This window comes from Cajanus cajan, chromosome 4 (genome assembly GCF_000230855.2).
Source record: "Cajanus cajan strain Asha chromosome 4, NIPB_CcT2T_4, whole genome shotgun sequence".
NCBI lineage: Eukaryota > Viridiplantae > Streptophyta > Magnoliopsida > Fabales > Fabaceae > Cajanus > Cajanus cajan.
The window spans coordinates 54,559,963-54,577,396 of NC_138520.1; the positions used below are offsets into that span (position 1 = coordinate 54,559,963).

Here is a 17,434-nt window from a genome sequence, read left to right on the forward strand (position 1 = left end):
TGATCCTAAGGTACACCTTGTTAACATCACTGGTATGCGGCCTTAATGATTTCCTTCAACCCATAAAAAGAAAATACATCAATAAAGATCATAGAGATAAGAATAAATAATAATAATAATAATAATTATTATTATTATTATTATTATTATAATAATATAAGGAAAAAAAGTCCAACTTGGAAAATGAAATAAATATGATATTAAAGGTAATATCAAATATTTTAGTATATATTTAGAATAAAAATATTATAATTCAAGTTAAGTAGACTACATTATATATTTTAACATAAGAAATGAGATAATATGTAACATTTCTCATATTTGACGTCTCAACGGGTTTGTTCCATGACATTTCACTCACCTTTTTGTTAGTTAAAATCTTTCATTAGTCAAAACCCTCATGTGTAGCTATTTTTTTAGATGTTCTATCATTTTTAAGATCATCCATTGACTGTCCCCACAAAGCAATATGAGTCTTTTAAGTGTACTTTGTTCTCATTTACATACTTTTTAGGAAACTTTGTAAAAGGTCACTCATCCCTAAACTTCTAAGTCAAGCATACTTAAATGTGAATTCTTAAATGATGAGTTATCAAAAAATAGATGCATCTTATTGGTATAAATAATACTAATTAATTCTTTTAAGTCATTCTCAAATGTACAATTTTTATAAAAACCTCGTATTTTGGTATGTTTAGGATGCTACATAATATAATGTTCATATTTCTTAAGAGAAGATGTAATTTTTCTATAATTTTAACATAAAAATGAAGGTTGAAAGGCAATGTAATATTTACATTTTTTAATGAAAAAATATAATTTACTTTAATAATGTTAAATTAAAAGAACTAAATTATATATTTCAACATAAGAAACTGATAGTCTAATGCATGCATCTCTTTAGAGAAATTTAATTTACTTAAATTTTAATCAGTTAATTTCCTTTGATGAAAAAAATTCATCAATAAAGATAATGATGACAAAAATAAAGCCAGAATCCATGAAAATCAACATAGTTGGAAAATGAAATAAATAGGAAAACAAATATTACATCGAAGGAAAATATCAAATGCTTGCTAGTGCACCCAACTAACAAACCTTCACGGTGACAGCAATCTTGGTAACAATCAACAAATTTGATTATAAATCCCCACTAAAAGGTACGAAATCACTCTTAACAATTTTTATAGCCAAGTTTCATTGGTTAAGCTAACTCGAGTACTCGGTGCACCTACACCAGCGAGGTACGTTACACGTACGACCACAACATTGTATAAAATAGCGTAAGTTTCAACTTCATTCTCTCATTTCCACCATTCTTCTGCTCCCACAACCTATGCGTTCCTCTCTTCAAATGCAACGAAGTGGTGCGAGTGTGCGACAAAGGTTGACACTATGCATAGTAAGAGAAATAAGCAAAAGCTTCCAGAAGATCCACTCCCAGGTTTGTGATGCAAATAATTGTTATCAAAGTTTTAATAAACGATTATTGTCTAAACTTTGGCTGCAACATCTAGTTTTTAGAATTACGGCAACTACAATTATTGTTGGATCGGCTGCATTTGTTCCTAATTTCTCACAACATCAACTATATCGATGGCGACCACAATTTAAAATCTTAATTTCTTTGAACTATTTTCACAATCATCTAAGATCTCATCCACATCTGTAGTATTTTTTTTATTCCTTGATTTCGGCAATTATTCTCATGGTTTTCATTGTTTTGTGGTCATGCTTTTTATTTTTCGTATTATTAATACTTATATTTATTTTGTTTCCTGTTGAATGCATGTTTAGGTCCTCGAAGCCAATCAATGCTCCCTGATGATGTTGAAAAGTATGTTAGCCATTCTTTATTCCACCTTTCCTCCATTATTTACTTTCAATTTCATTTTTTGATTTTCTCTACTTTTTTCTAGTTTGCTACCCTTTGGATTTTCTCAGTGGCATGAGTTTGATTAAGCTAGCATGATTCGTTTTTACGTTTTTTTTTTTTTTTCAATTTCTTTGAGTTAAGATGCATGAAAGACTTTTGTTTAAATATTAGAACTAAGAATTTGAATACTTTTATTTTAATTTTTATCATTCTTTAAATATTTTGTTTAAATAAGTTAATTTAAATTTCTTAAATTTTAATTTTTTTTATTGTAATTTGATTTGCACCATGGTAAAATTGATTTTAAATATATATATATATATATATATATATATATATATATATTTATTGAGATTTTAAGATTAAAAATTATAAAATAAATATTAGCCAATTTTTAAATATTTAATAATTTTAAAAATTATTAATCAATTTTTAATAACTTAAAAAATATTTTTGAATATTTTAAAAATTATTGATATTTTTTATGTCAACTTTGAATGAGAGGTGAGAGAGTTAGGAGAAAAATAAAGGAAGAAAAAGAAGTAAAGACAAAATAGAAAGAGAGAACGAGATGAAGAGAAAAGAGAAATAGGAGAGAGGGAAAAGAAAAGAGATCAAAATTAAAGAAAGAAAAGAAATTGGGAGAGAGAAAAAAAAGGATTCAGAGAGAGAGAGATGAGAGAAGGAGAGAAGGGAGAGAGAAAATAAAGTATTAGAGATAATTAGATGAAAGAGAAGGAGACAAAGGAAATATAAGAGTTATGAGATAAATAAAGAAATAAAAGATATATAGGTAAGATAAGAAAGGAGAAAAATATTTTTAAAAAATTCAATTTTTTTAAAGAATTTAAAATTTTACTATTTTAAGAAATTTTATAAATAATTAAATTTAAAATTTTTTAAAAATTCTCTATTCAAATAAGACATTTCATCTTAAGATATTTAAAATTCTTCAAAACAAAAAAAATTTAAATTCTCCATCCAAATACAATCTTAAAGTTGATTGAATATTGAATTGGTTAAAAAAACTTATTCAAGGTTTAAAGATTTAACCATGATAATTAACTATTTTTTTTAATATAATATTATGTAATATTAAAAAAAAAAAAAAAAAAAAAAAAAAAAAAAAAAAGTGGCGAGAGTTAGTCTCTTGAAAAATCACGATCCAAAGTTTGAATACCTACTGGACAAGGTGCCAACATTAGTGTGACGATGTCTTTAACAATTTTTTTTTTATTTTAAGAATGATACCCAAGAAAAAATAGAGAGAGAAATAACGTAAAATCACAACTTCAAACAAAATAAATAAAATAATATTAATAATTATAAATTACTTCTCAATATCATAACTCATAATGTATAACATTATAATCCGATAAGACAATTAAATTTATTAGCAATTTCAATTATAAACTAAATAAATACAATGGTTAAAACTATCGATTCCCATAATATTTCGTTAATATTATAATATCAATCATCATACTATTGTTTTTTTTTCTTGTTTTTTTTTAAAAGAAGAAGAAATAATTTTCAAGGAAATCAATGTAAATATTAAGTTATATTTGTACTTAAATCTATTTAACTAGTTTTATATTGGTTCTTTGTAATAAGAATATATTTTAGGATTAAATGAAGTAATACAGTGAAAGGTCATCCTAGTCTAACGTTGTCAATATAGAACATATGTATGAGTATTTTGGAGGATTTTTATTGAAAATATTTTTTGGTCTCTTATGATTTAAATAGTGTACAAAATGAGTTCTATTTTGCTTTCTTATTCATGAATATTATTTGGATTAAAATATGATATAAATTTATTTTTGTGGTTAATTAACTTATGGTCTCGAGTTCTCAATATTATCTATCACATATTTCTCAATAAGTTATATAAGAGTTAATGGTGTAACTTAACCACCCAACTTATATAAGTACTGAGGTAATAGAATGGGCGATTGATATTTGTGATAATCTAAACATTTTAAAATAGGAAGAATCTAAAGGTTGTATATATATGAGTATAAAGTTGAGGATAACTTAAAAATAATTAATTATTGTTACCTATATTAATAAAATATATATCTAATCTTTTGATAGCTCATTATTCATAATTTTATATTTAAACTTATTTGACTTAAAATAATTCAAGAATGGGTTACTTATTGGAAAGTTTCCCAAAAAGTATGAGTAAGGATAAAATATGTTAAAAAGTTTTATATTATTTGTGGAGATAATTATAGACCCTAAAAAGTTATTAGACATCACAAAAAGAGTTACTCACAGAAGTTTCTGACTAATGAAAAGTGAATTATCATTGTGGAAAATGTCATGGAGTGTCATCGTTGAGATGTCGAATATAAGAGGTGTTACAAATGTTATCAAATTAAATCCACTCTTCTAGTACAATGTGACTTGAGGACAAACTATGAGGAAGAGAGTGAGCTTGTGACATTCTGGATAGATTGAAATAAAAGGAATCTAAAGGCTATATAACTAGTATTAGCTATACCAATAAGATGTATATAATTTTTGATAACTCATAACTTAAGAACTTTATAGTTAAACGTGTTTGACTAGAAATAATTTAATTAGGAGGTGACCTTTTGAGAAATTTATCATAAAGTACATGGTGATGATACATCAAACCGAAGAGTCTTGTGTGTTTGCTTGCGAGGACTTTCATTGATCCTATAAAGCAATCGAACATCTAAAAAATTACTAGTCATGAAGGATTTTGACCAGTGAAGAATTATGATTAATAAGGAGTTAAGTGAAGTATTATCATACGAAGTGTTATGAAGTATAGTCGTTGAACCGTTAAATTTGTGAGGTGTTAAATGATCCATTTGTTGGGATCCCTTATGTTAAAATTCATTTTGGCAATGTAGAGTTCAATCGACATCTCCGATATGAGCTAATGTCAATGTAAGTATCTAAGAGTATACGAATGACAATGGCTAACATTTAGTGTCCTAACAAAGTGATACAAATAAAGATTTAGGTATTTATATTATATTAGTGTCAATGGCTAAACTTTAGGGGCCTAATGATGATGCAAGTAAAAATGCAAGTATTTAGAGCATATCGACAATAATAGTTAAGTTATAAAGACTACCATTAAATACTTGTACATGAAAAAAGGTCACTACTTAAGGGACATTATATAATTACTTGTACATGAAAAAAGGTCACTACTTAAGGGACATTATATAATGTGGAAGAGACTTATACTTGGAGGAATTATTTGTATGTTTATGTGAATGAGAAGTCCCACATAAGATAAAATTAGTATATTGACTAACATAAATAAAAAAGACTTACAAACTTTATATATATATATATATATATATATATATATATATATATTATAGTTAAAATGTGGTATAAGTTCCGATTATGTATTTTCTTGTGACCTTATATTGGAATTTTCCCAAGAGTGTAACCCCTCTTATTTCCAACACTACAAATTGATGAAAAGGAAAAACAAGGCTATATGTTTTAGTTGTGATAAAAGGTTCCATCACTTAAAGCAATGTGAAAAAAAATAATTAATATTTGTAATTTTGGGATATAGTAAAACCTTAAATGAAAATGGATAAATATATGATATTGAAGTGAATAATGAGAAAGATCAACTTTGGGAAAAGGCAGATTTTTAGTTAGCAAGAGCTAAATTACAGGAACTGAGTTAGGGGCAATTATGACAATTGTTGTCAAGAATTATTAACAATTACATATTAAAAATGTCTAATAATGATTGTCATTAACAATTATGTATTATTAGAATATATTCAACGGTATCGTTATGTTGGTAGATTAAGAAAGAAAGTTAAGATTAAATAATAATAATAAAATAATAATAATAATAATAAATAATAATAATAATTATTATTTTTATTAGCGTGTGTGTGATAATAAGAATGATACAAGTGATGTTTAAGTGGTGCTCTACCATCGTCATTCTTACTCTTTAATTCTTACTCATTACTCATGATATATGTTATTGCCCATAACACTTGCGTTTTCATATGATCTTATTAAATTATATTTTAAATTTATCTTAAACATATTTTTAGTTTTCCAAATTCAAAATAATTTTTAAAAATTTTGTTTTAGTCTCCAAACCACTAATAATATATCTAAAAGTGATAAATTGAGATAATTATAGAATATTTAGAGTTTAATGAAATATTTTTACTAACATGAATGCTAGTAGATGGTTTTTATGTAATAGAATTTAACAAATTCTCTAACAAAATTTGAATATAAGGAGTAAAATAAGATTTTTTGAAATTAAAGAGACTAAAAAAATTAATTTTAAATTTAAGATATTAAAAATAAATTTACCTTAAATTTAAAAGACTTAAATATATTTAAGTTTTTAAATTTTTATTCTTTATTATTTATTATCTATTGTCTATATTATATTTATTTTCCACATTATGAATGAGGTTAACTTATATTTGGATACTATAATTGGTCCTCTCTCTCTCTCTCTCTATATATATATATATATATATATATATATATATATTATTTTTTAGTAGTTAAATATTACAAGTTTAGAACTCAAGGAAAAAACTACATGATTTAACATAAATTCTTAGATGTTTGACAATCTTGAATCTTCCTTTTTCAAATTACACATGGTATCCTCATTTTGTTTTCTTTTGTAGGTCTTGCATGATACAATTGGAAGATGTTCGGAAGGACGTTCAATGCCCAATATGTCTAGGTACGTGTATATATTATAATTTTCAAAGAAATAAAGTCAAATTGGTTGTCAGATTAAAGAAAAGGAAGGGTGAAGATACAGCAAAATTTAATCACCTCTCTTTTTGTCTCTCCCTCTCACCTGTCAATATATAACCTATTTAGTGGAATAATGGCATCAAAATAGACTTAAGAGAAACAATTTATTGCTTTTTTGATGTGTGATGAAAGTTTAAAAATTGGAATCCATACAAGCTAGTAATCCTATATCCCTATTAGAAAGTCCTCGGTCTCTCTTGTTGAAGTTCTCACACTAGTAGTTACCCCATCGTACATGTCTTGTTTAACCTTGATATAAGCCATACAAGCAACTCTATTTTTAAAAGCCTTCCAGAATACTTCTCTCGGAACAATCACATGCTTTTTCTATGTCAATAAAAATCATGAGTAGGTCTCTTTCTTTGCTTTGGTATCTTTTACTCAATCTTAAAAAACGTAACTGATTTCTATTGTAGACTTTCTTACTATAAAATAAAATGGATTCTCTATCTCTATAGTCCTTATCTCTCCTATTGATTTATGCTTAATCACCATTTTTTAAATAACTTCATAGTTTGGCTCATAGGTTTTATAGCTTTGTTGTTTACACAATTTTGAATATCTCTCTTTTGCTCTATATTTTGACTTGGGTCCTAAGCTTTCCTTTCGTTATCCTTAATACATCTTGACCAAAATATCCTATTTTCCTTTATCTATTTTGGGCAAGCTTATATACGTTATGTTGTTGTTTCTTTTCCCCTATTTCATTGCTAGACTATTCAAAAGCTTTAAATATTGTATTTCAATCATATTTTTTTTAGTCTAGTACACTTTTATACCTTTGTTGGGGTATTTTTCTTCTTTTGCAATTCAGTTTAGGACCCCAATGTTGATGTACAAAAATTAGTTTCCAAATTATGTAAATTTCTTCAGTAAAAATATTTATTTTTTATTTTCGATCCTTTTGCTGGCTAAGCGAGGCACACAAATTGCCTTCTCATATTTCCTCCAAAACATATAAGAGTCCTTGTTAATTTATTCCGATTGGTTTCACCTTTCTTTATTACATTATCTTGTGGGTGTTGTAGTAAACTTACTTGGACTTGTCTTAAATAAAAAAAAGAATAAAATTGAAGCTTCAAATATTTTCAAACCATATCAATCTAAGACCAAAAAATAATATAGTATTTCCATCAAAGTTTTTCAATAGCTTGGGCCATTAGGGTGGTGAATTTTATCTTGTGGGTGTTTGTAGTAAACTTACTTGGATTTCTTTATTCCATTGATTTCAAAACATGTGAGGGTTGCTTATATCTTGGTTCTGCATTCTCCTCTAACACTAGTATTTTCAAAGAGAGTCGATGGTGGTTACAATCGCCAGGACCAAGGGGTGTTTGTTGTATCGTAATCACCTTGTGGGATGGTTGCCACGTCTTCCGCATTTTGATTGGAGCATGGTTCTAAATTGTGAGTCCTATATAATATAGTACTCTCTGCAACTTCAACTGTCCGCAAATGCATGAACTTTTAAATTATTATAAAAAAAATTCTGTAAAATAATTGGAACACACAACTGCAATAGATCTGCAACACTTTTATGTCACTATTTTTTTTTTGTCAAAAATCACATACATTCAAGTTTTAATATTCTAAGCTAACAAGTTTGATTATATGGAATGTTAAGAGAGAGAAAGGCAACTAACAATAATTAGTTAGAATGTTAAGAGATATGTAAGGAAGAAAGAGATTTGAAATAAAAAAAATTAAGAAAAAGTGGTAATTAAACACGAAGCGAGTGCGGTGGGGGTGGATTTTATTTTTTCATGTGGTGTTTTTGTTAATGCATATAGGTGGTGAGTGCGGTGGGATGAATTTTTCATTTGTGGTTCTTGCTGATGTAGATGAGTAGCAAGTGCAATGGGTGGAATTTTTTTGAGAATTTCTACGGTACTCTTTATAAAGAAGGATATCGATGATGACATGTCACTAAATTCAAATTATTTATAATTTTTTAATTATTTAAAATTCACATCCATGAAGTTCATATTTTTTAATTTTTTTTTCAAATTTTTCTGGCTTCTTATTTCTTCCCTCGCTGCAAAAACCCTAATTTTTGACGTGTGCGCGGAAACCTCGTCGGCGGAGAATGGCGATTGTGACCGGAGATTGGTACCTCGAGAAGTTGGTGCACTTCGTGGAGGACCAGGTGGGACCTCTGATCGAAGGAGCCTTGGTGTTGAAGCTGAATCCGGCGGGTCTTCACTACGTGCAATCGAGGCTGGAGGCGCTGCACGAGTTGGAAAGCCTCCTTTCCGGCGCCCCGGTGGACTACCTCCGAGCGTACGTGTCGGACCTCGGCGACCACCGAGCCCTGGAGCAGCTCCGCCGGATCCTGCGCCTCCTCACCTCGCTGAAGGTCGTTTCGGTGCTGCCTCATCCAATCAGGGATCCAACGCCCTTGTCGTTTCTTCCGTTAGAGTGCTTGAAGGTTCTCGAACTCAGAGGTTGCGACTTGTCAACTTCCGCCGCCAAAGGCTTGCTCGAGCTCCGCCACACACTCGAGAAGATCGTTTGTCACAACTCTACCGTGAGTCGTATTTGTTTTCTATTTGCTTTCTTTCTTCGCAATTTTGCTGAGTGTTGAGTTTTGTTATTAGGATGCTCTGCGGCACGTGTTTGCTAGCAGGATAACGGAGGTGAAGAAGTTTCCGCAGTGGAACCGCTTGTCTTTTGTGTCATGTGCGTGTAATGGCTTAGTTCTCATGGACGAGTCTCTGCAGCTTCTTCCTGCGGTTGAAACACTTGACCTCAGCAGGAATAAGTTTGCAAAGGTGAATAAAATCTTAAAAAATAAATAATGTAAAAATTTAAATATAAAATAATTTTTATTTAAAAAGTTGACATGACATTTAAATGATGTGTACATATATATTGTATACAATATCAAAATCCCTCATTTATCAAGGGTACAGTAGCAACTTCCAATTTTTTTTTGGGTAGAGGAACATATAAGACCACTTGTTAATAACCGTATGTGATTTTTAAAATCGATGGATTTTCACTCAATTTTAAAAGTGCTCACATATAAAATTGACTAAAACGAAATATGTCATATCCTTTTAAATTCTGAAGTCATGCCTTTCTCATAAGTGTTTACATTACTAATCAGCTTCCTATTTTCTCTCAATTTCGATTTTCCCATCATTAATTTTTTTAACCAATAGTTTGTCTAACTTTTAAAAGTTTTTTTTAGACATTCTAACAAAAACTGTTAGAATAGTGGATTAAGCCTAACTCAACCCTACAAAACCGGCTTGTAAAGTGAGGGTTGCTTTCCACTTATATATTATTCAATTGCCTAATCTCTAGTCGATGTGAGACTTGAGTTTTTCCCAATACACCCCCTCACGTCCAGCACTATTGGGCTTGGTACGTGGATAAATGGTGGGTGACCCTTTTTAATGATCTAGGATTGGCGGGACTTGGGTTTTTCCCAATACACCACCTCATCAATGGTGGGTGACCCATTTTTAAAGTGGATCTAAATGGCTCTGATACCATGTTAGAATAGTGGATTAAGCCTAACTCAACCCTACAAAACCGGCTTGTAAGGTGAGGGTTGCTTTCCACTTATATATTATTCAATTGCCTAATCTCTAGTCGATGTGAGACTTGAGTTTTTCCCAATAAAACAAACTTTAATTTTGATCACAAAAATGTCTTTTTCTTTTCCCATCCTCTTCCCCATCTTCGATCTCCACTTTTTCTCCAATTACCATTCCCCTTTTTAAGTCAACTATTTTCTCACTCAATTTATTCATAATCTCTTTTCTTCATTCCCTTTATTTCACGCTCCCCTCAATTAATGTCCACCGACACTACCCCCTTCAAGCCCTTAAAATATATATCCCATGCAAACTAGGCCAAAGTTAAGGATTATTTAGAAAAGACTTAATCCCACTTCATTGCTTACACATATGAAGCCAAAATCCACAACAACAAAAAAAAAAGTCCTAATTAATCTAGCATGTCTTGTTCTAATTCAGTATGTATACAATTAATTCACTCCAATACAAAAATACTTGGACGCTTTTGCCTTCGCCCTTAACAAAAAAACCCTTTGGGTGAAAATGGGTATTTCATGTAAAAGTAAAATCATAGAATATAGAAAATAAATATAAGGCCAGGCTTTGGGTCAAAATATTTCATCAACATTTTAGTCACGACTTTACTAAAACTTTCTCTCCAACCATTAAGTCAATCATTATTTGTGTTGTTCTGATTTCAACCGTAATATACCACTAGCCTTTTAACCAACTTGATGTCAACACTTCCTTTCTCAATAAACCTCATGTAAGAATTTTTCATCACTCAACCACCAAGTTTTGAGTTTCACCGCAACTTTAATTTGGAGGGACTATCTATGGTCTAAAATAAACTCCTTGAGTCTAGTTTGACAAATTATATATAGTCTACTTTACCGTAATTTCATTTACCACCAAGGGCTTTAACCTTCTTTATGTGTTAATTTACGTTAATGATATTGTTGTTACAAGTAACAATCATGCACTAATTCAGAACCTAATCATTAAAGCTCAATTTACTATTTTCTCTTAAAGATGTTAGTAATTTGGACTACTTTGTTGGCATTGAAGAAAAGCCTCAGGCTGATGGATTTTTTGTCTCACTTAGAGAGCTAATATATTAGGGATATTTTGACCAAAACCAATATGGTATATATAGGCTAAACATATCTCTTCTCTCATGCTTGGTGGATGCAAACTCACCAAAGAATGTCTAATTTATCTGATTGATACAACCTTTTACACGTCAATGGTTGGCGTATCAAAATGTTCCATCAATTTAAATTGTCCTAAATCAATGTTTTTTTGTTAATAATGTTTGTGGTTCATGTCTCAACTTCTGAAAGCAATCTCAAATGCACCATCTCTCACACTATGTTTGAGGGAGCTAAAGCTAATTTACCAGGGAATTGACTAAACTTTGAAGTTTATTGAATCACTAATATAAACAACTGTTAAAGCAACAACTGATTTGTTACACAAAATTTCCCCTTTTGGAAGGTATTATATATATATACACTCAAATGTATGTATAGTGTACATGCATAAACTTTCAATGACTTTGTGCAACATATATATGCAAGATTCAACCTTTTATTCTTTTCATTATTTTGATTGCCTACTTACTAAAATATATACATCATAAAATTAATTATATTTTTTTTTTATATATATGTGTAGGCATCATTCGAAAGACAAGAGCTGTAATGGAATGTATGCATCGCTTTTGCAGAGACTGCATAGAGAAATCATTTCGCCTTGGGTTTATCATCAAACTACAACCATTTTTTATCTTCCATACATTATCGATGTAAAAATTTTTATATTGGCAATCAATCATATCTTTTAAATTATTTTATTTTATTTTTATTTTATTAAATAAATAATTAACATGATACTATATTAAGAGATATGGTTGGTTGTCAGTATAAAAAAAAAAATTTACATCGATAATATATAAGTGATTAACTCTTTTAATATTTAGTTAGGATGATTGTACTTTATTTGCAATTAATTTTTTTCCAACTTCTTCTAATTGATGTCTATGGAATGATGTTATTGCAGAAACAATGAATGCCCTTCTTGTCGTACACATTGTTCAAGTCGTCGGTCTCTAAGGGAAGACCCCAATTTCGATGCCTTGATTGCCCTCCTGTATCCTAATATTGATGAGTACGAGGAGGAGGTAATATCCATATATATTGCATTTTTATTTAGAGTTTTTGAAACAGAAAAAAAAAAATTCTTTAATAATGTTTTGGATCAGGAACTGGCATTATCAGATGACGAAGTTGAGAGTCTGCAGGTGAGACTAATATCATAATATTTCTTAAATTGTTTGTCATAAATTCTCTAGAGAATGGCCCTAAACGTTTTTGGTTGTAAGATGTGAAATAAAATTGAGACATTCCACCTGAGAATAATAATATGTAATAGCCAAATTAACTAACCTATTTTTTTTTTAATTTAAATTGACTACGCTCTAGGGAGGATTGGACCTATTTTGCTTATATATATTATAGTCAAAACTTTGACTTGAACAACTTCAACTATTATGCAAAACTTGGCCTTTGAATTAGAAAAAAAAATTATTTGTTCTATAATGAAACATTTAGGTAAGTCTTTTGTTGAAGTATCATTTTCTAATTCAAGACAAAAAAGAAGACATGTAAACTACGCATGTGATTAGAATTTTTCTCCCTTCCAACGGAAAATCCTTTAGTTACATATTTCTACATGTTCATTCAAATCATTAGAAATGCTTTGTTGCACTAGCATGTTGACAAGGAACCGTATTCCTTGTAACTAACCCGTCTCACCCATATTCATTAGCCAATTTTAAAGCTAAATATAGATTAGTTGTATGATGTTGCAAAAATAAAACTAGACTACAATTTTACAAGTAGATTAGTTTCTATAAATCTTTGATTTGTTTTGTGAATAGTATTAACAATATATGTTATGAACCACATTTTCTTCTCAATGAATTTTACAAGTGTTTCTAATTATAATAATATGAGTTTTTTTTTTTTTTCTGTCATTTTAAAGAGGATGCAAAAATCTTATAGCAAGACTTTTAAACGACAAAGAGCTGCACTAGGAAAGAAGCATTCTGCTTCAACTTATATCAAGAGGTCAAAAGTAAAGTACTTAAGAAGTTCAAATCTAAGGAGAAGACGAAATTTCAAAAATGCAATTGAAAACCCTGAATCTAGTAGGAATAGGGGAGGGGCCTTATCTCCTAATTTAGAAGAGAAAGAAGTAGAAGTCATGAGTGACACCAGTGAGGCAGAGGCAGAAGAACAAAGTAATACGTGTGGGGAGGCACAAAGTCCTCCTCATGATGTCACTAATGAAGTGGCAATCGCAAATAGAAGTGGTGGAATTGTCTCTGAACTACTATCAATTAATGATATCCATAGTTCCTCCAATGCACTTGTGTGGGGGAGAAATGGTCAACGAAACACCCGTAACACTGCCAAAAATGTTGCTGCTTTTAGAAACAAACGCCTTTCTAGACTAATAGACCATCTTCGAAGCTCGGGACAAGATGATGATGAGGTACTTTGTTTCTTCAAACCTATATATAACTCTTAAGTTGACAATTGAGCACAAAATCAATGAGATGGAAACTTTGGGTTGTATACTTGCATATGAAATTCTCAAATTAGTATAAAACAAAAGTAAGGAGACATTTGCAAACTTTATTAAGGGATTTTATTTTTTGAAGATCTTGAATGATGCAAGGGCTTTTGTATTACTTATGATAGAATTTTAATTTTCTCTATATGTAATCAAATGATCATTTTATTATTTGAAGAATGATAATGGTGGAGTGGGGTTGCACGGGAGAATCCTTAAATGTAGGAGTTAAAGCACGTGTTTAATAAGTTATGTGTATTTGCACAAGGGTTTGAATGTTAGGTGATTTCTATTTAAAATATCCTCAATTTTTCTTTAAAATTTATGTATATAAACTATAATTTTTTAAACTAACATCTTATAGTTTACTTATTTAATTATGTATTATGTAAGTGAATGTATGCATCCTATTAAACGGTAGTTCAAAGCTTGTTATCAAATGTATAATTATCTTCTACTTTTACTATATTTTCCTACCCGATTAAAAAAAATGTTGTTTTCTCTTTATCATTGATTATTGTTTCCTAAGTATCATGCACCACTTGACTATTATACTACAATCACTAATGATAAAATCAATGATTTGGTCAATATAATTTCAGCTGGTTATCTTTATCAAACTTGTCTCTTTTGAGGAGAAAAGAGTACCGAATTTGCCAAGGCCATACCTTAGTTGCAGACCTACATTACTAGTCAAGAAACTTTGTCAGGTAAATGTTTTCCAATCTCTGTGAAACCTTTCACATGTTAGTATATCTATTATTGATGCTAATGTTGTTTTACTATCTACAGTATGTTGCCATGGAAACCTCCCTACAAACTGAAGAAATTGAATTGTACTTGGTAAATGAGTGTCAACTTGACATTGTGAGTGGCGATGGCAATTTAGATCCTGTCAACGATAAGTTTCAACTTCTAGCAAGAGAGGAAGAAACTTTGTCTGAACTAAAATATAATAATAATCTTAACTTTGGCCATCTGGTAATTTTTTCTCTTTATAAGTTGAACATGTAACTATATATTAAATTTAAACAAACAAACCATTTGTTTGCTTTTACCATTTTTTATTGTTAGTGTTAATATCTTTCCTTTGCTATTTTTATGTGTTCTTTACAGGTTATAGCTTATAAGAGGAAGATGTGGAACTTAAATGAAATGTTGTCTTGTGTTGAATGATGATTAGTCACTTCAACTATCATTTATTGATTGAATGATACATTGAATTATGAAAACTCTCAATTATGTCATTTATCTCTCTCTTCCAAGAATCACAAAGGAAGACACATGATGCTAATCTTCACAATATTTGTGGCGTGTTATAGTCAGAAATTTGTGTATCGATCCTTCACTATCACCGTAGACATAAGGCTTTAGTTTGATTGAGATCTAAAATACGCTTAAGGCAAGTCTAAATTATTATATTGCAATAACAACAAAGGATAAAGTTTAGATATTGAACTTAAATGATTAAGTTTAAATAATTATCAATTTACTCTTAATTTTTAGTAGTTTGAAGAAATAGAATTTGATTGGAAAGAATATAATTATTTAAAAATTAAGAACCACATTCTAGAAAACTTTTATTAAAGTTTAAAAATAAAAGTTTTAGAGTTATAATTTATTGTTCTCATCCCTCAAGATAAAGTTTTTAAATTATAAAATAATATCGTCAATTTTATTTCTAAAATAATTAACAGTCCTATGTTTCCGATAAGTCAACAATCTTTATTTTAAAAAAACTCAAATTGATTATAAGAGTTTTATTATCAAAATAAAGTATTTGCACACAAAATCAAATTAATTAATAAATTAATTTAACTAAAAATTAAAAAAAATAGCTTAGTCATGCAAATTTTTAGAATTCAATTATTTTAGGATTTTGTTAATTAAAAGTGTTTAGCGTGCACTTTCAATTAATTGAAATAAGAATTTAAAACACTAAAATAATTTGAAATATAATAGAAATAAATCATGAAGTCGTCCTTGGACTTCACAAAGAACAATTACATTACAATCCTAAAATATAAGGACTAGAACACATTAAACAAAGGAAAATAATTATTACCCATGATAGCATGAATCCTTCCCCCAAGGGTTTGACCTTTTCCCTCTTACAAAAAATCAATAACAAATACAAGAGGAAAGAAAATATAAGAGAAAATAGAGCTAAAAACTTGATGAAAACAATGTGCTATGACATCTCTATTTATAGTAAAACACATAATGACAAACTTTTAAGCACGATCGAGCATAAGGGAAGTACAGTTGTACTCATGGCATACTTTAGTGTAGGACAGAGGGAACATGGGGGTGCTTCTTCAATGAACAAGGCTTGCTTAGTCGACCAAGTACGACCGTGCATATGAGTAAGTGTAGTCTTGCTTCTCCACTAGGTGGATGGAAGGTTATGCTTCATCAACCAAGTACTATCATACTCTTGACATGGGCGTGCTTTATTGATTTTGTTTGGGGCATTGCTATGCATCGCGTAATGGTCCATTTGCTATTTAATTGCACATATTTCACCTGAATTTAGGTTTTTTTTTTTCATTTTTGCGCACACTTAATAAAAAAAAATGAAGTATTACCAAAGAATTAACAATAAATTAATACAAAATATCAATGAATATTATCCCAAAATGTAACATCTTAATGGTTTAACAACCTTCCCACACTTAAATCTTGCTCACTCTTGAGCCAAAATAAAGATAAATTATCACTACTCATAGGTGAAAATATATTCCCTAACAATTAAGAACTTCATGTGTTGTCTTCAAAATTTTATTAACAGAGTCTAGGACAAGAGAGATCATCATTGCTCAAAGGTTCTCAAGTGCAGAATTTTGTTAAGTTAATTAATTTTAAACATTGGGTCAAGAAGAACAACTCATAATTATTTCTATGTTTCTCAAGTTTTCTACTTAAAAAGGCACTTACCTGCCATATAAGTGTGGATCTTTTACTCAGATGTTTTGCATTTGACACACAAGTCTCAAAGGAATGTTGTCTAAAAGCTATTATTTTTTAGTTGAGCATTTCACTAGTAGTCCGTTTTTCTAGAGTATCAAGATTATTCTAATATCCCAAAAGTCTCAAAGGGGTGCCTTGCAAAGATTTATTTCTTTGTGCCATATAGTCATGCATTTCTTGAGTAACTTAGTATAGTGAGTGTCACCAAAAAAAAATTGATTTTATCATGTATTTTATCATTTATTAATTAGTGTGTGCCATTGATAGTTAGCTAGCTAGGTGTAATGCTTGGCATAAGCATCTAGAATAGGGATAAACTACCTAGTTTTTCTTCCTGTTTGCGGTCTGCCCTCATAAGTGCACCGACACCACACATACGAGGACCAAAGCATGGACATTTGGAAGAGGTACCACCAGAAGATCATGCAGTATCCATATTCCATATCTGGATAAAAACAAATAAGTCAGAAAAATCCAAGTAGAAAAATTAGAGTTAGAAAATATGCTAGTGGAAAACATGTTATAGCAGCATGGTTTGAGTGGAGCATATGCACGAGCTTGCTTTCGGGACGCACGACCATGCTATAGTTGAAGCATGGCTTTCGCTAGA

The 17,434-nt window shown here is 29.7% G+C and overlaps 2 protein-coding genes across 2 annotated transcripts; both read left to right on the forward strand.

Moving 5' to 3' along the window:
• Positions 1-1,395: 1,395 nt before the first annotated feature.
• LOC109803377 (putative E3 ubiquitin-protein ligase RING1a) lies at positions 1,396-15,030 on the forward strand. Its single transcript, XM_083073612.1, has 9 exons — positions 1,396-1,444; positions 1,798-1,837; positions 6,553-6,611; positions 11,893-11,974; positions 12,277-12,517; positions 13,261-13,773; positions 14,457-14,564; positions 14,647-14,835; positions 14,971-15,030. Exons 1-9 carry the CDS (start codon positions 1,396-1,398, stop codon positions 15,028-15,030), a joined length of 1,341 nt encoding a protein of 446 aa, XP_082929738.1.
• On the forward strand, positions 8,607-10,326 carry LOC145957068 (uncharacterized). The gene is made up of 2 exons (XM_083073294.1): positions 8,607-9,215; positions 9,286-10,326. Exons 1-2 carry the CDS (start codon positions 8,775-8,777, stop codon positions 9,484-9,486), a joined length of 642 nt encoding a protein of 213 aa, XP_082929420.1. The 5' UTR covers positions 8,607-8,774; the 3' UTR covers positions 9,487-10,326.
• Positions 15,031-17,434: the final 2,404 nt, after the last annotated feature.